The sequence below is a fragment of the Leiobunum rupestre genome, chromosome 9 (assembly GCF_980474605.1).
Source record: "Leiobunum rupestre chromosome 9, qqLeiRupe1.1.hap1, whole genome shotgun sequence".
Classification (NCBI taxonomy): Eukaryota; Metazoa; Arthropoda; class Arachnida; order Opiliones; family Sclerosomatidae; genus Leiobunum; species Leiobunum rupestre.
Genome location: NC_143392.1, coordinates 21,474,993 through 21,497,979, shown reverse-complemented (window position 1 = coordinate 21,497,979; position 22,987 = coordinate 21,474,993). Strand labels below are relative to the sequence as shown.

General features: G+C 38.1%; 2 protein-coding genes across 5 annotated transcripts; both read left to right on the top strand.

The window, feature by feature from the left end:
• The first annotated feature begins 381 nt into the window (after positions 1 to 381).
• On the top strand, positions 382 to 3,972 carry LOC149926838 (uncharacterized). Of its 3 annotated transcripts, none has more exons than XM_090158736.1 (5): positions 382 to 448; positions 749 to 942; positions 1,016 to 3,473; positions 3,538 to 3,639; positions 3,695 to 3,972. In XM_090158736.1, the coding sequence occupies exons 1-5, from the start codon at positions 406 to 408 to the stop codon at positions 3,865 to 3,867; spliced, it is 2,970 nt and encodes a 989-aa protein (XP_090014862.1). In that variant the 5' UTR covers positions 382 to 405; the 3' UTR covers positions 3,868 to 3,972. The 3 variants fall into 3 exon arrangements, with proteins under 3 accessions (XP_090014862.1, XP_090014861.1, XP_090014863.1); XM_090158737.1 differs by lacking the exon at positions 382 to 448 and adding an exon at positions 468 to 541; XM_090158735.1 differs by lacking the exon at positions 382 to 448 and having other exon boundaries at positions 463 to 942.
• A 16,187-nt stretch (positions 3,973 to 20,159) lies between these two features.
• Positions 20,160 to 22,507, top strand: LOC149926837 (cyclin-dependent kinase 10-like). Of its 2 annotated transcripts, none has more exons than XM_090158090.1 (10): positions 20,160 to 20,243; positions 20,311 to 20,446; positions 20,501 to 20,573; positions 20,635 to 20,809; positions 20,874 to 21,076; positions 21,150 to 21,219; positions 21,281 to 21,464; positions 22,021 to 22,213; positions 22,278 to 22,371; positions 22,437 to 22,507. In XM_090158090.1, exons 2-10 carry the CDS (start codon positions 20,339 to 20,341, stop codon positions 22,462 to 22,464), a joined length of 1,128 nt encoding a protein of 375 aa, XP_090014216.1. In that variant the 5' UTR covers positions 20,160 to 20,243; positions 20,311 to 20,338; the 3' UTR covers positions 22,465 to 22,507. The 2 variants fall into 2 exon arrangements, with proteins under 2 accessions (XP_090014216.1, XP_090014215.1); XM_090158089.1 differs by having other exon boundaries at positions 20,182 to 20,243; positions 20,325 to 20,446.
• Positions 22,508 to 22,987: the final 480 nt, after the last annotated feature.

Here is a 22,987-nt window from a genome sequence, read left to right as displayed (position 1 = left end):
GGGCATTCAAAGGCTTCAGCTATCATCACGTTACTGTGGAATGCATTTTGAGATCTGGTTTTGAGGCCAATCATATCAATTGCATTAACTTTAGGCCAGAACCCCGACATTTTGATCTCCACAATTCAAAAATGTATAATGAATGAAATGGTAGAGTTGCTACCTATGGATAACCAAGGAGGATAAAGTAAACTAGTTCTTTAAATATGACATTAATAATTTTTCCAAAAAATAAAAAAATTAAATACAAAGCAAAAAAAAAATAATTTAATTCGGTCCCAAAAATTGTACCGGTTTTCCGAGGCGTTTTCGTGAATGTATAGGGGTTGTGGCTTTTGAGCGGTTTTTCACCGAAAATGTGGGATTTTTCACTTTCGAACATTGGCAACACTGGCAAAAACGCGAATGCGCTCCCCTGGTCCAAGGTTAAGGTTTGGATCAGGAAAAGGTGTGTTTGTTTTTGTTATGAACAAAATTAATAAAGGTTAGCTCTTTTAGAGTTTTAGCTATGGAAATTAGACATGAAACGATGTTATATGAGGTGTATACAGATGTTTGATAGTAAAATGAAAATAAAAACTTAATGTTAATGCTTCAAGGTTAAGTAATATAACCAAAATGGAAAAATATAATTTTGTTAAGTGTATTGGTGAAGGATCATTTGGGAAAGCCATTCTAGTCAGAGATAAGAAACGAGGTACGCAAAATGTAATTAAAATAATAAACATTTCTGCTATAAATGATAAAGACAAGGAAGAGGCTTTGAAGGAGGCCACTGTTCTCTCCAAGATGAACCATCCGAACATAGTTAGCTACAAAGAATCTTTTATGCAGAAGGGTTTTTTACACATTGTGATGGATTATTGCGATGGTGGTGATCTGTTTAACCGTATTAATATGCAGGCGAAAACTGAAAACCTATTTCCAGAAGATTTGATACTGGTATGAATTCATATTTGAGTTTTGTTGTAGTAAATGCTAAATTTTACTAATTGTTTTACTTTTACAATTACAGGACTGGTTTGTTCAGATCTGTCTGGCTCTGAAGCATGTCCATGACCGCAAAATTTTGCACCGTGATGTTAAATCTCAAAATATATTTTTGACACGTTCAGGAATTATCAAACTGGGTGATTTTGGGATTGCCAGGGTCTTAAATAATACCAGTGAACTGGTCAGAACTTGCATCGGAACTCCTTACTATCTCTCACCGGAAATTTGTGAAAATAAGCCTTACAACAATAAGAGTGATATTTGGGCATTAGGATGCGTCGTGTATGAACTTACAACCCTAAAACATGCGTTTGAAGCAATGAATATGAAAAATTTGGTGTTAAAAATAATAAGGGGATCGTATCCACCCATATCTACTCAATACAGCTATGACTTGAGAAATCTTGTACATCAGCTTTTCAGAAGAAATCCGGTGGATAGACCTTCGATATCTCAAATTTTGAGGAAACCATTTATAGTCAAGAGAATTAAAAGATTCCTAAGTGAAACCCAATATAGTCGTGAATTTGTGGAAGCAAAGAAAGATTTTGCCCAAGAGATTCGGCCTCCAAAACCAAAGCGCAATGTGACAGATCCAGCCTCAAAGTACGGAGTTTCAATAGCTTTCAAAAAACCACGTCCAAGTCCATTTCACATGCAGCCTGTTCATGTACAACCAAGAAAGCCAAAGAAACCTAGTCCCCCTGTGGTGCCTAAACTAGTCGAGAAAGAATCACCAAAGAGAATAAACACTAATAATAAACCCCGGGCCAAGCCAGTTGGTAAATCACCCATTTTACTTAATTTGCTGAAGGAAAATGGGCCAAAAGTTTTGAATGCCCCTGTTGAAAAATCAACAAGTCCCAAAGATCATTATTCAAAATTTCACTCTATTTTAAACGAGCTTGCTGAAGATAGGAAAAAGGGTTTAGCTTTCAATTTAAACAACGAAAAACCTGTCGAGAAGTTGAATAGTCCAGAAATAAACGCAAAAGACATGACAGATGATAATATAAAACATTTTGTGCCTTTAGTTGAAGCTTTTTACGCACATCACGATGCACGCCCCCAGAAATGTTTGGATAATGCAAATGATGTGAAACCAAATAATTTGGAAAGAGAAAGTAATGTACAACTTGAATGTGGCGTGTGCGAGAATCAAATCATTGTTGAACAAGAAATTAACAAAATAAGAGAAAAATTGGCTAAGAAATGGAAAGAAGGTTATGAAGAGGAAAAAGCTTTTGAAAGAGATACAAATGACAATGAAGAGTTAAGCTCTGACACCAGCTATGAAGAAAATGCTTCGAATAATTCCGATTTTGTCCATTTGGAACGTGATAGTGTTTTAGAAGGTGAAATGAAACATGAACTATCATTTGAAGAGTATCCATCAAAAACCAAAAGACAGATGTGGTCAAATCAAGAACCAGAGAAACTTAATATATTGAACTTAATCCCGCTGGAATCTACTGTCTCAGAAATGGATTTAACAACCACTTCTGACAATGTTACTGTTTATAATAAGCTGTGTGTTGAAGATTTGTACGATGATCTAGTTTTGAGTGATTACAATGATAATGAACTTCCTAAATTGGACCATAACTCTAATATTTGCAGTGATAACGAGACTCGTCACAGTGGCTTACCATCAACCAAAGAATCAGTTAACAGCGAGAAAGACAAAGAATTCATTCTTCTAAGTCAATCGCACAACTGCCCAAGTGAATTGTTCAACACCCAAATTGAATTGAAAATACCCATTCCCAAGAGAGAATCTAATGAATTTGTTGAAAATTTTGTTGAAATGTTTCTGAAAACCATCATGGAAGATATATATAAACTGAATCACTCCTCCGGTGTTGATTTTACACTTAGCACAGAGTCAATTTCAGTGGAGAGTAGCGGAAGCAGCGCTTGCAATACATTATGCGCTGAGGTAATTGCAGAAGAGTTCGATATTTGTTCAAAACCTGAGCACAAACAATTTCCCAGAACACCTTTATCTGCAGTTCCTAAATTGGATGATGAATTAGCCATACATCTTTGTTTTCAAAGGAGTAAATCCTTACCAGATTTACGAAAATTTGACTCTGAACCTTGTTGTTGTTGCACGTGTTCTTGTCACCTTACAATGTGTGATTCAACATGTCAAACTTCTAGTGATTTTGATTCTGGCAGTTTAGCAACTCTTTCATGCTGTGAAGATAGAGAATTTAGTCAAGATAGCACTGAAACCAGCTCTAACATTTTGGGAAAACCGCATAAAAATTCTGTTGAAGTATCAGTTAAAGCTAATGATATATTGGATAGCACTGAGGATGAGAATGATGATTTTGATGATGATAGTAGCGTTGAAAATGATTTATCAGACGTCCGAGCCACTATGCAAAAATTTTTACTAGATAATTCTACGAAAATTGCTTCAAAAGACAATCAAGATGGAATTTCTGTTTGTAGCTCCATTATGTGGACTTTAGGTATTTATTTTAATATTTGTAGAGTTCCCAAAATTCAAGAACTTAAAAATTTTATTTTATTTAGATGATGGCTTAGCTTTCGAAACTGATGAAAGTATATTTTCAAAACTTGAAGCCTTAAGACAAGAGTTAGAGGCTGAACTAGGGCTGAAAACCTTTCTGAAAGGTATCTATTTTACGTAAAATTAATCAGAACCATATCATTCATTTAATTTTTATAGCTTATAATGAAATGCAAGATTTCCAAGAGGACGAAGATGTCAGTATTGCTGATGGTGTAGAACTGTTATATAAAATTCTTGGACCAGGAAGAGAACATCTAACCTCCAAAATACTACAACTAGTCATGGCAGATGGCCTTTATTCCGAAGGGAATGAGTCTACTAATTTATAGCCGTCCAAATAGTAAATTTTCACTCAGCACCAAAGTGTACTGGTTTTTTATGTGATTTTATTTTAAAGAAGGTACCGAAATAAATTAAACAATGTTACGAATATTTATTTTTTTATGGTTTTTAATGTTTCTTTACATGAAATTAAACTTTTCGCGATGATTTTAGCTTTTCTTTAGACATTTATTTTGATAAAATTTTAAAATTTGTATTTTAACTAATAAGTTAATTTACAGAAATAAAACGATAAGTGAAAAATAGGCTTACAACAAGTTAGTTAGCACATGGACTAATTAATGAACTAGTGCCACCTTCTGAAAATGTTTTGCAAATCCTGAATTAAGTCATGTCAGGTACCTTGTGTATGGTTTTGACTTGATAACTTCATTCTAACTAATATTTTTGTGTGTTTTTTTGTCACGTATTTTAATCTTTTGTTTGTTTGCGTTTTCATTTTATTTTTCATTGTTTGCTATTAGCAGAATTTTCCATTTTGTTTTATTTTGAATCTGGCGCCCATGTTGTGAAGGCTCAATACACCAACTTCTATCCATGGGCCAAGTAATGATAAATCCATTGCCCCCAGGGAGGCTATTCTCTAATTTATCTCGATCTCACTCTCGATGTCGATCTCGAAGGCGATCACTTCGATCGAGAAGTCATTTCTCGATAAACGCTATTCTATACTTCATCGAAATCGACTTGGAAGTGATACCTCTCGACAAGCGAGTAGACCACGTGGATTCTACATATTTCCGGTTGTAATCGCGCATAGGCTCTCTATTTTCCGACCAATAAGAATACACCATCACAAAAACAGCTGATTACAAACGCCCATGTTTTATAGTTTAGAGAAAGGATATTTATTTTCATTGTAATACTGCAGTATATATTTAAAGTCCAAATAGAGCTCGGCGAAACAGCTAAATTAACCGCAAAAGTTTTGATTAACCATAAAAATTACGATTAACTGTTTATCCATGGATATTATCCACAGCTATATAGCAATTTAACATGTAAAATAATCGGGTTTTTTTCGGATAATTTTCGTTTGTGGATAAAAATGAATAAAGTTATTATTTCTTATCCAAACGCCGAGCTCTAAGTCCAAAGGATTTATTGTTTGGTCTCAGATAACTCTTTATCTTTGAAAATTACGCCTATTATCGATTTCTAAGGCTATATTTAACAATACAAGCCGAGCTATAGCAAGCGCCATTGCTTTTTTCCCTAAGAAAGACGGTTTGGGCAAAGAGTTTGGGTAGTGGTAGCTTTTTGGCAACACGGGAGAAGGGGGAGGGAGGTAATTAAAAAGAACTACTAGCTCGATGATTGGTTGAAACCTCTGTCGAAAGCGATCTCGTAAGCTTCGGACACGACGAGATCGACTTCGAGAAGTCCATCGAATTCGAGTAGCATTTTTCGACAAATATTTTATAGAATAGCGTTTTTCGACATCTCGTGAGAGCGATTCGAGATCGAGAGAGATCTCGATCGAGAAGTGCTTACAGAATAGGGTCCCTGGATTAAGAGAAGACCTAGAAATGGGCAGGTCAGGCCCGTACACAGCCGCCAAAACTCGGGGGCGCTCAAATTCTTTTTGGGGGTGCCAATACCTTGAGTAATTTTTATCTCCCCACCTATGAAATTAGTAAATATACTAATCCGGTTGTAGCCCTTAAATATCCGTCAAAACATTTTTGATAAGCTGGTTCAATATTTCTACAATTGAAAAGTTTTTCTGGTGCAGTGAGACGCGCGAAAGCAATTTTCAAAAACTTTAGTAAAATGGTTTAAAATATTTACTGATACTAGCTCTCTAGTAAAAGTAATTTTCCTTTTTGATTAATATACAAATATTTTAGATCATATCTTTCGGTAATTGAGCAATCGATTTTTTTTGGGTCAGTCGGATTGGGGATGCTCAAGTACTCATTTGGGGGCGCTGAGCATCCCCTGGCGCCCCCCCCCCCCCCCGTGTACGGGCCTGGGGCAGGTGTTGAATTTTTGAAACTGGCAAAATCAAAGTCTTAGTTTTATGCCTCTGTTGGCCGAAAGATGGCCCTAAATCTTTCCATTTTGACGTCATCAAGTCAGGCTGACAGAGAAAGAACGGCTGCTATTGCTTAAAGCATATGTAACATAATTACTCATAAGTATGCCACTGTACCTTTATTCCATTCAAAAATCTTCACTAACGGTTTGTTTCACCACGAACCAGTAAAAAGATGGACTACGTTAGATTTTAACCTTTTTATTCAACCTAGTAATGTTGGGAGTCACACTATTGGATACTAACATATTTATTTTAGCCAATGGAAAACCTCTAAATTGAGAAGGAATTTTTTGCGTCGGAATTTTAGTCAGCCCAATGTAGCTTTATTGAAATTTATAAACTCGGCACTCGCTCGGTTTGTGCGGACACGGCCAACTTAGATCTGTTCTCGCTGTACTCGCGAGTACAGCGAGAACAGATCTAAGTTGGCCGTGGTGCGGATGAAGTTAAATAAAAAATAGTTTAGAAAAATAAAAGGTTGGGAAAAATGACAAGTGATCGCTTTCCGAAAATGGAACAAGTCGCCCAAGTGGGATATTCCCCCAGCCATATCAAGCCTGGAAGAATTAGGCCTAGGCTCAAAAGAATCTTCAAAGACCTTGTAGATGCGCCAGAAAAGCTCAACCTGAATTTAAACTATTTTTTCCAATAAACCTGCTTCTTTTATTTGATAATGCAAATTTATTTTAAAAGGTGAGTCTACGAGAACTTCATTAATTTGCAAATTAATTACATTAACAGAACTTGACACTATATTGTAGTTCATTTTAGCTCCTAAGCCTAGGTTGTTCAAACGGGTTTGTTTACTAAAATAATAGCCGTCGGTTTATCAGACGTAGAGCTAATTGGGCGACGGCATTATCGGCATTTGAGATTCGATGACGTCAAATATTACGTAGGGTACGGATGACGCAATATCTGTGAAACAAACCGTTAGTGAAGAAATAGAGCTAGTAGCATACTTATGAGTAATTATGTTACATATGCTTAAAGGCATTGGCTTATGCGATAATATTTAAAATTCCCGCCTTGATCGTCTCTATATAAAGGTTGGAAACCGCGCCATCTACTGAGTGTTTCGCGAGCGTGTAAAAAGTGTTTGCCGCCCCCTGTAGAAAAACGATTTCTAGGCCTTCTCTTAATCTAGGGCCCAGGGGGCAATGATCCAGGACCATTGAGTTGGGAATATTAATCTAGAGATCCAATCAAATCTGCTCCCCGCCAAACAAGTTTTTGAAAAATACGAATGTGCCGCCTGCTCTAAAATGACGAGCAAACGTTATCATATGACCCGTGGCGCCATCCATTATTTTGAAAAAAAAAATTCCGGAAAATGCGTCATATTTGAACGAACCATTGAGAGATAGACACCGCCACGGGTAGAATGATAACGTTTTCTCGTCATTTGGGACTCCGATGGGAGCAGACGACAGTATTCTTATTTTTAAAAACTTGTTTCGTGAAATACTGAAATCCGACGTTTTGATTGGACCTCTAGAGCAGCGGTTCCCAATTTCTTTTTGGTATGAAACCCTAAATTACGCAGATAATACTGGCGGAACTCCAACTCATTTTTTTACCAAAGACTATATAACGCTTCGCTTACTAGACAGGCGTGTTCTATGGCTCAACTTGCATACCGATTGTGGCTCCATCTCGACGCTGGCCCAAAATTTCCCCTAGCTTGAGCTGTGTTACTAGTGGCGCCTCTAGCCGCGGGTCCAAATATTACCCCAGCTTTAACAGTGCTACAGAGGTGTTAACAGGTTTTTCCTAGGAACACGCCTGTCTAGTAAGCGAAGCGTTATATAGTCTTTGTTTTTTTACTTATCTTAGAAGACTGTTGCCACGAACAAAGATGGCCGCGCTGCGAATTCTCGGAACACACCTTTTGGGAACCACTGCTCTAGAGTAATATTCCCAACTCAATGTCCAGGACATGACATTTCTCCAAAACGGGTACAGCCGTGCTAACACGCCCCACCTATCGGAATAATGGCTGCGTTCAACAACTATCAACGGAGAAAAACCGCTGAGTTATCGTTGAGTTCTTTTAAACAACGCTACGTCACAAAAATCAAAAAGTTGTTGTACGATTTCATAGTTCGCTGACTTAACGAACAAAATATCGTCTGCTACCCCTCCTTTAACTTTGTCGAATGACGTCACGACACCGATGAGCAACGGAAAAACCTGCTCCTCCGACCGCTGACTTCGTTGAGCAACATGGCGTAGAAACCGGAAGTTCAAAAAAGCGTACAGTAAGCTCAACGCTCAGCGCTGACCTCAGCGCTGAGTCCGCTGAGTCCCGCTGAACGTAGCCAGTGTTTCTTTTGCGGAAATACGTCATTTTCGGAATAATGTTTCTTTTGCGGAAATACGTCATTTTCGGAACAAAATTTTAAAAACCATATAACTGGAAGGTCTGGCGGGAGGGATAGTAGTATTTTGAACACCGCTAGATGGTGCCCATGAAACCGAAAATTACTGCTGGAATTTGTCCCCAATTTTGTTTTCATCCACTTTTACTCCCCCCTCTAAAATGGCTGGTTGTTATTTCTAGTAGATGTCGGATTTAGTATGCGCGAAGGTACGGCAGTCATGTCCTGGCCCATCGACAAATAACATAGGGACTCATAAGGCAAGCATAGAAATGTTTGCCCTTTTCTGTCTAGCCTAACTAACGATGCGCCCTCTAGCGCGGCTCTCTGGAGTAAGAAATTTAGGACAAAATGGCAACGTCCAATAAAAGGTAAAAAATGTTTTTTTGAGTAATTTTGATACAGGATTAATTAATTTGGTGTTAGTAATAAAAAAATTGGAATAGTTAGAAAATGAAATGAGTCTTTCTAGACTTGTGTTTATAATTTTTTTTTGATAATTGCTTATGACTTCTAGGCCTTGGCTAATAGATTTTTTTTCAGATATTCTTAAAGGGAATATAACCTCCAACGCGTTCTTTATGGAAGACCCCATTAATTTCCTTTATTCCCTTCACAATCAACGACAATATTGGAACCCTCTGAGGGCGACAGAAATACCAGAGGTTATATTCCCTTTAACAACGGTTTTGAAAACCTAATATGTGAAATACTTTAAACAGATGTGGATTTAAAATAGTTGGTCCAGATTGTCCTATGAAATGTAGTAAGCAAACATATTTGGCACTCTTCTTGAAGGTCTTGTAGTCGAATTTATCAATATAGGCCAAGTCCCAACCGCTGTTCAATAACCACGTTTAAAATTTTGTAAATTGTTTTTTAGGGTTTGGAAACCTATAGTATTTAATTTCCTCAACTTCGCGCCTTGAATCATTTTTGCAGTCGCCATAAAAACACTTTTTTACCGTCATTATACGTAAAAAAATTAAATTTTTCGAAAATAAACAGAGAGCTAGGAGGCAGCCATATTGTCCTATATTTTCAAGTCGTTTAGCGTGACCGTTCGTGGGAAATTTCCCTGCCGGGAGTTTAGCTTACCTTATGAGTCCCTATGTTATTTGTCGATGCTTGGCCCAATGGCATGTTCTATCTATTTTTGTTGTTCTCCCCCCCCCCCTTTGGATCCCCCTTGTTATTCTGTCATCCCCCAGCATAGGACGCTGTTGTGCTTAGGCGGAACGGCGGGGTACAAATACATAGTTCTATGTCATCCCCCACGTCCAGGGTGCTTAATATGGAAGGTTCGATCGCGCTAGATACCAGCGTCGCTTGGTTGACTTGGGACGTCCTATAAACAGGACAGAAGTCTTCGCCATCCAAATGGCTCTTTCCTACGCTTCGCAACATCTCAAAGGAGATTTATAGTCATCTGCCCAGACTCAAAAAGCGCTCTCACAGAGCTCTACCTGCGTTCTTTGGATCCGGTGGTTCAGTTCATCCATGATTTATGCGATCATTACACTAGACCGTAAGTGTATAATATTTCTACATAAGTGTGACACCTCCTATTCTTCACATGCAAAAGTTTTACTGAGAGCTATTAACAAGACAGACTGCATTACGGGCTTCGCCGCCGTTTGGCATCCGCTTGCTCCCGCGTCACACGTAGCCTTTGACAGGGCCTCGCTAGGGGGATAATTTCTTCTGGTAATGACGTCCCTTCGTTACTAGCTCTCAATAAAATATTCCCCAAAGCTAGGAGCAACAAACACAGCACCCCACACAAGGAGAACGCAAACCGTCAAAAGTCGTGGATTTTCTTGTGTACATTTTTCATTGGCTAGACGCTTTAGCGCCTGCTGCCGTCGGAAGGGGGAAATTCGGAAATTGTCTTCCCCCCCGCCCGTAAAACGTTCATCATAAAGGCTCGTGACGCTCGTCCAATGAAATTCGTACACAACCCTTCGTTAGCGTGTTTAAAGGCTAGCTGCGTTCTCCTTGTGTTTGTTGCTCCTAGCCCAAAGTGACATTCTTATGGAATAATATTATAGACTTATGACTGGACACATTGCCTTCTTGTGGTATCCAGCTCATTTCGGGTTCCTGGTAATGAGACCGCAGATCTACTCTTGCGGAGATTAAGAGTGCCTGCACGCGGTCTGTCAGTGCCCCTAATATAAAAATCTTTTTTTTCCTTTATTTTTCTTTACCACTGAGGTGCCCCCTGAGACTTGGCGCCTGGAGCGGGCGCTCCGTTCGCCCTATGGTAGGGCCGGCCCTGCGTGAACTCAACACTGGCAGTCACTACCGGACCCTTGGCCCTTACGCGTTGCGAAGCCAGTTCTCGGGATGTTTTGATGTATAAACTTCCGCGGCGAGAAGACACTCTCCTGGCGCGACTCGGATGCGGACGGCTCCTAACCAAGGCCACCCTCAATCGCTTAATTTAAGTCCCACTGATTCCTACCCTCACTGTGGGGCTCTGGAAGATACCCAGCACGTATTGTTTTACTGTCCCAAACCCCAATGGCGTAGACGATCGTTTCTATGGGCGCTAAAGAACTGTAGCTTACTGACTTTCCAGAAAACGTAGTTGGAGTTATCTCGGCGGTGCATAGCTGTTTTCAAGAGGTCATCATTATAAACTTATGCTGCTACTTGCGCCTACTTGCATCAAACTATTCTAATTAGGTTTTCATTTTTCCCCCTCTAAACTAATATTTTTGTGCCCACTCTTATCAATCGGTTTGTTTCTGATAACTATATAGTCTCCCTGTGGATTTTCAAGTTTTTTTGCTACAAACAAGAATTATCGTGAATATCATTGTAAACCAACTTAGAGTTGTCAAAGAACAAATCCCCAGAATTAAAGCAGTTTAAAATCTATCTGATGCCACATTGGAGTAGTACGTGGATATCATGGAACAACTATCGAAAGACTTGGATGAAATTCTTAGAGTACCAGATGACGATTACTTCGAAGAACAAGAGGAAGAATACTAAGAGTTCGTCACCCTAAGTGAAGCGTTAACCATATTACTCAGTGGCGCCGCCAGCCTTAGGCACGAGTAGGCACGTGCCTACGTGGAAAACTAGAGGGGGCCCAAAATTTATTAAAAAAGGGGGCCCTATTTTTTCATATTGGTAAATTTTCCGTAGCCAAATTAATAGAGAAATTGCTGAAAAATTTCAAACTTGTGACTATCAACTAATTAATATTTACTCCATTTAAAATACAATTTACCCATTGTACAATACCAGGGTGCGTGCTTGCAGCAGCCTACTTCCAGGGGGTAGTAGGTCAAACTTTGAAGCCATCTAGCGCTCCTTAAACTCGTCGCAGAGAAACGCGACAAAAACCTGCATACTTCTCAGCTCATCCCCTACAACCACCAGATATTTCTGTACTGACTATTGAATCACCCTGTATATAAGTTGATAAAGTAACTTTGTAGTATAGTTTCAGTCTTTCAGATGGTTGTTCATACCAGCGAAAACACATGTTTTAAATTCGAAAATAACTAGCTAATGTTTAATAATTATAATAGTTATTTTTATCTCCTGTTATTGCACACTCTGACCCGTTATGGGCCTCATCGACACCACAGCCGAATGCAATAAGGGCTCTCAAGTTTCTCATCGAACAAGCTCAACGTTTGAATGCAATACTACTACTTACAGGAATCCATAACGCTACTTGGAATTAATATATCCCCATATCCGCTGTGTTATTTTGTTGCGGAACATTATGGGTTGGGCCAAAAACGCTTATGTCGCCTTAAATGACGTAAATTCAGTGACGTGAAAGCTCTAGCGTTTGATTCGTTCTTAAAAGGCTGTGGCTATTGATACCCTTTTTGTGTCAATAGCCCCTTGGCTACTACGACATTGTGTGTCATTAGGGAAGAAACTATTGACACACGGTACTTTAAATAATGATTATTTTTTTATTTATTTATTTTTTAGTTTATTTGAACAATAAACAATTCTGTGAAGCCGTGGCCGACTTGTATACAGACTTCAGGATTAGATACAAAAGTAGTGTGGTTCCAGAATATAATGTACCACAATGAGATCATATGAGTGAGAGAAGAAAAAGAATATAAAAAAATATTTACAGACGATGCCCGATAGGGACTAAAGTATAACAGAAAAAAGGGGGGCAAATGTTAGTTTTACATGATTAGGGAACAGTGATAAACAGGTTATTAAATACAAAAAAGAAAGAAAAAAGTATCTAATGAAATGGTCTATTAAAGTTTTTACGGTAAATAATTTCTTGGGGAAAAGAGTTCCAGTCATTTATAACGGTGTGAGCAAATGGATTAAGTCGAGTGGTAGTGAGAGCTCGGGCCTTATTTAGTTTTAAGGAATGACCTCTTCATTGAAGTCAAGAACCAGGTGGTTATAAGAAAATTTATGCAGCAAACTAAGGTTGTTAATTTTATATCGAATTGTAACTGATTGTATTTTCAGAGATTTAAGTCGAGAGGGTGCGGGAAGGGATTTTTATTTGGTGGTTAATTTGGAAAAGCGGTTCTGGGCCTTTTGAAGTGCCAATTGATCAGATGCAAGGTGGGGGGTCCAGATAGGGGAACAATAATCATAAATTGGGAGAACCAGAGTATTGTATAGCGTGCGAATAATATGTTGGGAGCGAAAGTAGAGGTTGCGACGAACTAGTCCAGCGAACACGTTTAGTGACTTTGTTGGTGTGAGAGCTAAATTTTAGGGCAGCAGGATCAATGATGACACCGAGGTCACGCTCTGAGAGAGTAGTCTTCAGTGGTACCCCAGCGACGTAATAAGTATGTTTAAGGTTTTTGGATCCAAGATGGAGAACCGAACATTTCGAACTGTTAAAGGACAGCCCGTGTTTAGTGGCCCAGACTGTAACCGAATCAAGATCCGCCTGCAAACGCAAACAATTGGAGAGTGACTTTAATTTGGCTGATAGTTTGGAGTCGTCCGCAAATAAAAATAAGATCCCGAAGACGACTGCCCTGTGGCATTGAGTTTATTAGTACATTGAAAAGGAGGGGCGCCAGGATCACTCCTTGGGGGACACCCTTTCCAATAGGACACCAGGAGGATGCTTCGCCCTGAAGGACAACCCGTTGACGGCTGTTATGCAAGTAGTTCTCAATCCACGACACCTGCAGAGTGAAGAGCATCCAGAAGGCAAGAGTTTGGGATAGAGTCAAATGCCTTGGAGAAGTCCAAGTAATTGACGTCCACGGTGTAACCCTCGTCAAGCCATCTTCAGGGCCGTAACCAAGGGGGGGGGTTGTATGTACAATTTTTTATTTATTTTTCCATTGCGTGCCCCCCCCCCCCCCCCGAAATCAAATAAGGGTTACGGTGCTGACCATCTTGTTGAAGAAAAAGAGCAATGAAGATTTTTTTATCAACGAAATCTTATCTTTCCGTTATCTCCTTTAGAGATAAGATTTCGACCGCATATAAAACCGCCTGTTATTTGACTAAGGTGTGTCATTTAGCTTCTGCAGTTCTTGCAGTAATGTCGCTCCAGTACTAATCTAGTATTATTTGATAATTGTATATAGTTTGTAAATATTCTTTAAATGCCATCATTAATAAATCACTAGTTAGTTATTTAAAACGTCGTTCAGTTTGCTCACTCCTACACCCTCAAGCGGCTATGTCCTGCGTGCATGTTGTTGTTAGAATCGTAGAGCAAATTTGTCAGACAAGAGCGATTAGTTAAAAATCTGTGTTGAAAGTGCGTAAAGAAATTTGTGGAAAGAAGAAATGACCGTAGTTGTCCGTGGGCTAAGGATTCAGACAGTTTTGGAGTGTGGTTTAAGTTACTAATTGGGCGAAATGTGGTAGGATCGGAACGAGAGCCAGATTTATGAATTGGGGCAATGTTAGCTTCCTTCCAAGCAGAGGGGAGCTCACATTGGGAAAAGGAACGATATACAGGGTGTCCACTAAAAAATGAACCAGGGCGAATATCTCAAAATCTGTTTTAGGTACGATTTTGAAATTTTCAAGTCGTATACAAGATGTAGGGGGAAACCTACAACGAAAATGTCGATGACCTTGAACCATGTCTTCAAGGTCATCCAAAAACTAACTCGAGAACCGTAAGTGTTACAAAGTTGGTTCCAATTAGAAAAGTGTTTCACGTGACATTCTAAGTACCAATAGCTTTGACCTGATCGGATTTGACCAATAGGAAGCCGAGAAATGCTAGATGAAAAACCAGAAGGTCGTTAAGTTGATAACGTGCCGAAAGTGAGGTTCGGGAGCTGATAACTCTAAAGATACTCGTGTTAGAGTTTTGAAATTTGCTTCACATCCTCATCAGGATTGAGGGTCTTTAGTTTAAAAATTTTCAATGACCTTGAATCGTGTCTTCAAGGCGATTCATTGGGTTTAGAAACTAGGTTTCAATAGGAAATTTGCTAATCACCACTTTCTCGTCAAAGTAGTTTTGAACCATGTCTTCAAAGACATTCAAAAATGACCTTGAGAAATAATTTGAAACTGAATCAGTTTAAACCACGTCTTCAAGGTCATCCAATTTTACAAACTTGAATAACTACCACCATAATGAGTTTGTCTAGCAAATTTCGATGTAACACGAATTGGTTTTGAGTTATGTGCGTTTTCTTTCGATTTTCATTTTAACGACCTTTGTGATTTTGAAAACCAGTTCCTCGACTTCCTATTGGTCAAATTCAATCGAATCAAAGCTAATTAGACCTACAATGTGACATGGAACACTTTTCTAATTGAAACCCACTTTTTAACACTTACGGTTCTCGCGTTAGTTTTTGGATGACCTTGAAGACATGGTTCAAGGTCATTGAAAATTGTAATCTAAAAACCCTCAATCATGATGAGGATGAGTAGCAAATTTCAGTACTCTAACACGAGTATCTCTAGAGTTATCAGCTCCCGAACCTCGCTTTCGACACGTTATCAACTTAACGACCTTCTTGTTTTTCATCTAGCATTTCTCGGCTTCCTATTGGTCAATTCCGATCAGGTCAAACTTACTTGTACTTAAAAAGTCACGTGGAACACTTTTCTAATTGGAACCAACTTTCCAACACTCAAGTTAGTTTTTGGGTGACCTTGAAGACATGGTTCAAGGTCATCGACATTTTCGCATTAGGTTTTCCCCTACATCTTGTATACGATTTGAAAATTTCAAAATCGTACCTAAAACAGATTTTGAAATATTCACCCTGGTTAATTTTTTAGTGGACACCCTGTATAATTAAATAGAGAGGGAGGGTAAGAGCGTTGGCTAAAGATTTGAGTAGGGACGGATGGACACCATCATGTCCCGGGGATTTATTAGCATTGCACTTGGAAAGCAAGTGATAGATGTCGTGAGGTTCACATGTAAATTTCGATAGGGTAGGACCAGGGCCGTGCTTAGGGGGTGGCGAGCAGGGTAGTCGCCCAGGGCCGCTAAAATTTTACCATAGGGATGTATATACCGGAGGGCCGCTACACTCACAATTGTCAGTTTCACCCATGCATTTCGCCCGGGGCCGCGAGTCGTCTAAGCACGGCCCTGGGTACGACGAGCGGTAAGGTTATTTTCGTATTTCTTACGGATATTTCTACAATGTGACGTGTGAGCGCTGCGAGCCCTACGGTACTTTTTTTCGTATTTTCGTAGTAAAAAACTAACGGATTTATGTATTAATTATGCGTCTAAGATTTCAATTAGACGCCAGCTCCAGACCTAATGAGAGGCTAGTCGTTGTATTTTAATTAAATAATTTAATACGTACTATTTTAATTATTTATCTTAGTAACATTTCTTATTGACACACCAATCGGTTTGTATTATTTCTTATTGACACGCAATTTCTGTATTTTACCCTCGTAACATTCATTAATTGTAATAGGTTCGATTGACACACTTTTGGTAATTATGTCACTTTTGGGTAAACCAGAAGTAAACTAAAAGTGTTGAATAATTTGGCGGGAGATGAAATATCGGTTCTTAAAACATCTTTTATTCTTGTTGTATTTAAAGGGGCACTTTGCCATTGACAGAAATTTGTGAAAAGTTGGGTATAGTGAGAATACTAAAGGTCTTTTCACACGAGCCAACTTTTCAAATCAAAATGCTGAGTCAGCAAAAATGGATCCATTTTTTTCTGGCGTACTTTTTTGGTGGATCAACTCATCGAACTTTTATTCACACGAACCAACTAGTTTACTCAACTCAAAGTTGACTCATCTAGTTGGATCAAAAAGTTGGCTCGTGTGAAAAGGCCTTAAGTAGGCGCGAAGCTACGTAGAAGAAATGATTAGCATAATTTAAGGACCTCTAAATTCAAATATGCAACGTAGGTTGCGAGAGACAATAACGAATATGGAGCGAAGGGAAAACACTAATTACGTCCGTACGGGAACCCAAAACGTAAATGTTAAGAATTATATTTAAAACTTTTCAGTGACACTCCTTACAAGAGAGTACAAATTTACTAATTTTTTAAATATCTGTGGCCTCGTCGGTTACCGAAACCAGATAGTCGTAGGTCAGATAAAAAAGCGTACAGGGAGCCAGATAAGTCAGGTTGTTTATCGGAAATATATCTGATATGAGAAATAGTAATCAGTTTGCCCTGTACCGTAAATAGACATTGGCGGGGTTGGCCCTCGCTAAGGGGCGCCGTTTGGGGTTAAAAAAGCTTCAACCAAAAGTGACATAATTACCAAAAGTGTGACAATCCCTGTACTTTCGTATGCTAAAGGTTTAATGAATGCCACTGTGAACCAGTGGTGTAGCTACGGGGGAGCAGAGCCCGCAATACAGGTGGGCTCACGGGCCTAGGGGGGCCCATTCAAAATTATGACCATTCTTTTCTAAACGGTAAATTCCAAAAAAAGGTCCATGGAGTCTAGTTGCTGGCTGGCCAAAAAATCTGAAGCTACGTCACTACTGAGAACATTACATTTTTTAACCTCGTTTCTGGGTCCTGTGTGGCCTTACCGGTGGCAGCTGCCTAGTTACGGTAATGGCTCTAGGCGCGGGGCGTGACCGGGCGTCCAGAAACGCGGGGCCCGTAGCATTTGCTACTTCTTCTATATATGGCTAATCAAATTGTGTGTCAATAAGAAATACACAAACCAATTTGTGTGTCAAAAAGAAATACACAAACCAATTTGTGTGTCAAGAAAAAATACACAAACCGATTGGTGTGTCAAAAAGAAATACACAAACCAATTTGTGTTTTAAGAAAAAATACACAATTTGTGTGCAAGGGTAAAATACACAAATTGTGTGCAAGGGTAAAATACACAAATTGTGTGTCAATGAAAAATACACAAACCGATTGGTGTGTCAATAAGAAATACACAAACCGATTGGTGTGTCAATAGGAAATACACAAACCGATTGGTGTGTCAAAAAGAAATACACAAACCGATTGGTGTGTCAATAAGAAATACACAAACCGATTGGTGTGTCAATAAGAAATATACAAACCGATTGGTGTGTCAATAAGAAATACACAAACCGATTGGTGTGTCAATAAGAAATACACAAACCGATTGGTGTGTCAATAAGAAATACACAAACCGATTGGTGTGTCAAAAAGAAATACACAAACCAATTTGTGTGTCAAGAAAAAATGCACAATTTGTGTGCAAGGGTAAAATACACAAATTGTGTGTCAATGAGAAATACACAAACCGATTGGTGTGTCAATAAGAAATACACAAACCGATTGGTGTGTCAAAAAGAAATACACAAACCAATTTGTGTGTCAAGAAAAAATGCACAATTTGTGTGCAAGGGTAAAATACACAAATTGTGTGTCAATGAGAAATACACAAACCGATTGGTGTGTCAATAAGAAATACACAAACCGATTGGTGTGTCAATAAGAAATACACAAACCGATTGGTGTGTCAATAAGAAATACACAAACCGATTGGTGTGTCAATAAGAAATACACAAACCGATTGGTGTGTCAATAAGAAATATACAAACCGATTGGTGTGCCAATAAGAAATACACAAACCGATTGGTGTGTCAATAAGAAATACACAAACCGATTGGTGTGTCAATAAGAAATACACAAACCGATTGGTGTGTCAATAAGAAATACACAAACCGATTGGTGTGTCAATAGGAAATACACAAACCGATTGGTGTGTCAATAAGAAATACACAAACCGATTGGTGTGTCAATAAGAAATACACAAACCGATTGGTGTGTCAATAAGAAATACACAAACCGATTGGTGTGTCAATAAGAAATACACAAACCGATTGGTGTGTCAATAAGAAATATACAAACCGATTGGTGTGTCAATAAGAAATACACAAACCGATTGGTGTGTCAATAAGAAATACACAAACCGATTGGTGTGTCAAAAAGAAATACACAAACCAATTTGTGTGTCAAGAAAAAATGCACAATTTGTGTGCAAGGGTAAAATACACAAATTGTGTGTCAATGAGAAATACACAAACCGATTGGTGTGTCAATAAGAAATACACAAACCGATTGGTGTGTCAATAAGAAATACACAAACCGATTGGTGTGTCAAAAAGAAATACACAAACCAATTTGTGTGTCAAGAAAAAATGCACAATTTGTGTGCAAGGGTAAAATACACAAATTGTGTGTCAATGAGAAATACACAAACCGATTGGTGTGTCAATAAGAAATACACAAACCGATTGGTGTGTCAATAAGAAATACACAAACCGATTGAATAAGAAATGTTACTAAGATACATAATTAAAATAGTACGTATTAAAATATTTAATTAAAATACAACGACTAGCCTCTCATCAGGTCTGGAGCGGGCTTCTAATTGAAATCTTAGACGCATAATTAATACATAAATCCATTAGTTTTTTACTACGAAAATAAGAATTAATCATTATTTAAAGTACCGTGTGTCAATAGTTTCTTCCCTAATAGGCGAAAACTATTCGCTAGGTTTGGAGTAATTTTTTAGGAAATAGAGAGCAGCTTCAAAATACAGTTTGGCTGTTATACTATGGAAGAAGTTGGTAGTTTGGGGTAAAAGGTGTACTCTTTTCGTCCCAAAGCGAGCGAATAATTTTGGCCTAGTGACACACAATGTCGTAGTCAAATGACTATTGACACAAAAAGTGTATTAATAGCTAATACACAGCCTAATAGGATTTTCGGTTGAAACTTTCACTGTTGTGCAGAGATAATTTTGAACGAGCAGACAGCTATCATATATTCCATTTAAAACTCGGTGGGGTGGCAGAGAGGTTAGCACTTTCGCCTCGCAGCATGAGGAGCCGGGTTCGATCCCAGCTTGTGGCACTGGGTAAAAACTCGGAACAACTCCTCCTGCGTTGAGTTTGCAAGTTCTCTCCCCACTGGTTGAAGGGGTTTTCTCCCGAGTTCTTCGGTTTCCCCTTCCATAAAAACTTGTTGAGGTTAACGGTAATAGTTAGTGTAGGGAGCTGTTGGCTTGATCGCGTGGCATGCAGGGCTTGCCACCACCCTCCTACGCATTGTAACCCGGCCACCTGAATTAAAGGCTTCAAAAGTCGCTTGATGACTTAGGCCTAAGGTGGTGCCTTGGGTATTAGCCTAGCTGATTATTATTTGGTATGTGGCGATACTCGCTGCCAAAATTGAAACTACGCACCATAGTGTTGATCTCTCCTTGCTCTTTTATGCTGCTTTTCCCGTCCGGTTAGAGCAAGGATCCTATATGTTCCTTGGTTAGAGATACAGTGTCCATGTTGCTGTGTGTTCAAAAATTGCGCCGTTAATATATCGCAAGATGACTATCGCCATCTACTAAACAGTTCTTGAAGCTCCTTTAGTTTTTTTATTGTTTTGTGGTTACTGGACAGTAAGGTGAGAATAATCCATACAGTTAAAAAAGTAACCTAGGCGGTTCGGAAATCAGTAGTGTTATATTCCTAGAGTAAACTATATAGGTATGTAATAAATTATTATACTTTGGGATTGATCTTTTGATACTTTTTTAAGTTAATTGTTTTCTAGTCAACCAAATTTAGACAAGGACTGTGAAATGTCATTGCCTGGTAAAAAAATTGAAAGTGCTGGAAGTGGGGAAAGGCGAATAGTTTTAACGTCTTTTAAAACATTGAAGCCATTCGAAACACCTGAACCAGATATGGTAAAAAAAATGATTAATGTTTGAAGCTATAGAGTAATTACTTTTGAATATTAGCTCGGAAGGTGCAGACTTGTTATGGAATTTGAGAAACTAAATCGTATAGGAGAAGGAACCTATGGAATTGTTTGTACGCAAAAAAAAGATATTTTACATCATAAGGTACGAGTAATCAAGACTTTATTTAATAGATAGAGCTAGAGACACTAGAACAAATGAAATAGTAGCAATGAAAAAGATGCGTATGGAAAGGGAGAAAGATGGTGTGCCTGTCAGTGGTCTGCGAGAAATAAACATAGTTCTAAATCTAAATCATCAGAATATAGTGAATTTGAAAGAAGTTGTAGTTGGAAGAAGCTTAGATAGGTAACTATTTTACTAATGCTTTTTTTGCAGTCAGAATTTTGATCTAAAATATTCTTCTTTCTAGTATTTTCCTAGTAATGGAGTATTGCGAACAAGATTTAGCTAGTCTCTTAGATAACATGCAAAGCCCTTTCTCGGAATCTCAAGTGAAATGCATTATGCTTCAGCTCTTTCACGGATTACAATATTTGCATAAGAGTTTCATTGTTCACAGAGACTTGAAAGTTTCAAACCTCTTGTTAACCGACAAAGGCTGCTTGAAAATAGGTACCTATCATGAACTAATTTTTTTAATAAGTGTATTTTAAAAATTTTAAAATCTTATTTGCCATTTGGAAAGCTGATTTTGGACTAGCAAGAAAGTATGGTCTACCAGTCAAACCGATGACACCACGAGTCGTAACTTTATGGTGTGGTTGTATATTTAAACATGTATTGTAGATCAATTATTAGTGTTTTTATTTAAACTAGGTATCGAGCGCCTGAATTATTACTTCAAGGGAAAACACAAACAACAGCAATTGATATGTGGGCATGTGGATGTATTCTAGGAGAATTATTACTACACAAACCACTATTACCTGGTCGTTCCGAGATTCATCAACTTGAACTTATTATTGAACTCTTAGGAACACCAAATGATAATATTTGGCCTGTTAGTATTACATTTGTGACACGTATTGCTTTTAACGAGGGGCTAGTCACTCCACGTAATCAGAGTACATGCTCGTACCTTTGACTGTATTAATAAGAGTACGCGTACACTTTAAAGTCTGTACCTTTAACAGTGGTTGCGTTCAGTAACTCTAACAAAGCTCAGCGCTGAGCTCAACGGTCAGTGGTTTTTTACTGAACGGGTTTTTTTACTTCCGGTTTTGGCGTCACGTTGCCCGTCTGTTGAGCAAAGAAGTTATCGGCTGTAAGAGCAGGTTTTCCCGTTGCTCAACAGTCACGTGACGTCGTAGCCCAGAGTAAGGCTAGCTGCAGACGCTGTAACAGACGATATTTAACAAAATTTAGAACAAGCGTAAAAAGCGTTCAGCAAGATCCTACTTCACATTAGCAATGGTCTCAACAAAAATAATTTTTCAGATACTTCATTGAGAGTTTCTGAATGCAGCTCGTGTTGGGTACACGTAATAAGTGTACAGTCTATCTGACCGTGGTTATCCCCTCAGCATTTAATACTCTTTAAAATGTTTGGTTTATAGGGATACTCAAATTTACCAGCACTGGAAAACTTTACTTTGAAACATCAACCGTACAACAATATTAAACATGTTTTTACATGGCTATCACCTGCTGGTATCCGCCTTCTAAATTTTCTATTCATGTATGACCCAAAGAAAAGAGCTACAGCAGAAGAATGTATTTTAAGCTCTTATTTCAAAGAACAACCCTTACGTATGTTGATATTATTTTTATCATAAGGGTCTGCTCCTGAATTTAAATGAATTTTTGTTTACAGCTTGTGAGCCAGAATTAATGCCTTCATTCCCACAACATCGAAATCTGAAGCGAAAATCTGGTGATTTTGATGCTTCAGCAGTTGTGGAAGAGAGGTTATTTATTTATTTCTATTTAGTTGAAATTATTTGAAATATAATTGTATGATATTTTTTTTCAGAGGAAAACAAATTCCAAGATTAATTTAGTATTTTAAGAAAAAACACATTTTAATAAAACAAATCATTTCATCATTGTATTATTTCATTGCTTACATTGCCATACATCAAAATAATGACATCTTAAGGAGAATTACTTTGACTAATTGTATAAGTATTTTGAAAACTCATTTTTTCCATGACTATATGTTTTGGATGCAAACAATAATTTGCAAGTCCTGGCTCCAGGAAAAATTACCTGACTATTTCTAAGAATATTTTTTAATGAAGCGTCTATTAATATTAAAATTTTTAAATTTATTCACCAAATATATTTAAACGCTCCAAAATAGTTATTTCCGTTTCTGTGTCAATCTGAATCTAAAAGTCTATTTTTATGTGCTGTGGCTGATTCTATTGTATTCTCACGCCATCTGTTTTGATTTTGGGTATTTTAGTGTTGTCTAACTTGGTCTAACCTTTTTTTCGTCTTTCTGAGTCCTACGTTACACCTAAAATATTTTTCGTTGAAAATGATTTCGATGAATTGACTTCGGTCATAAAATGATTGGGT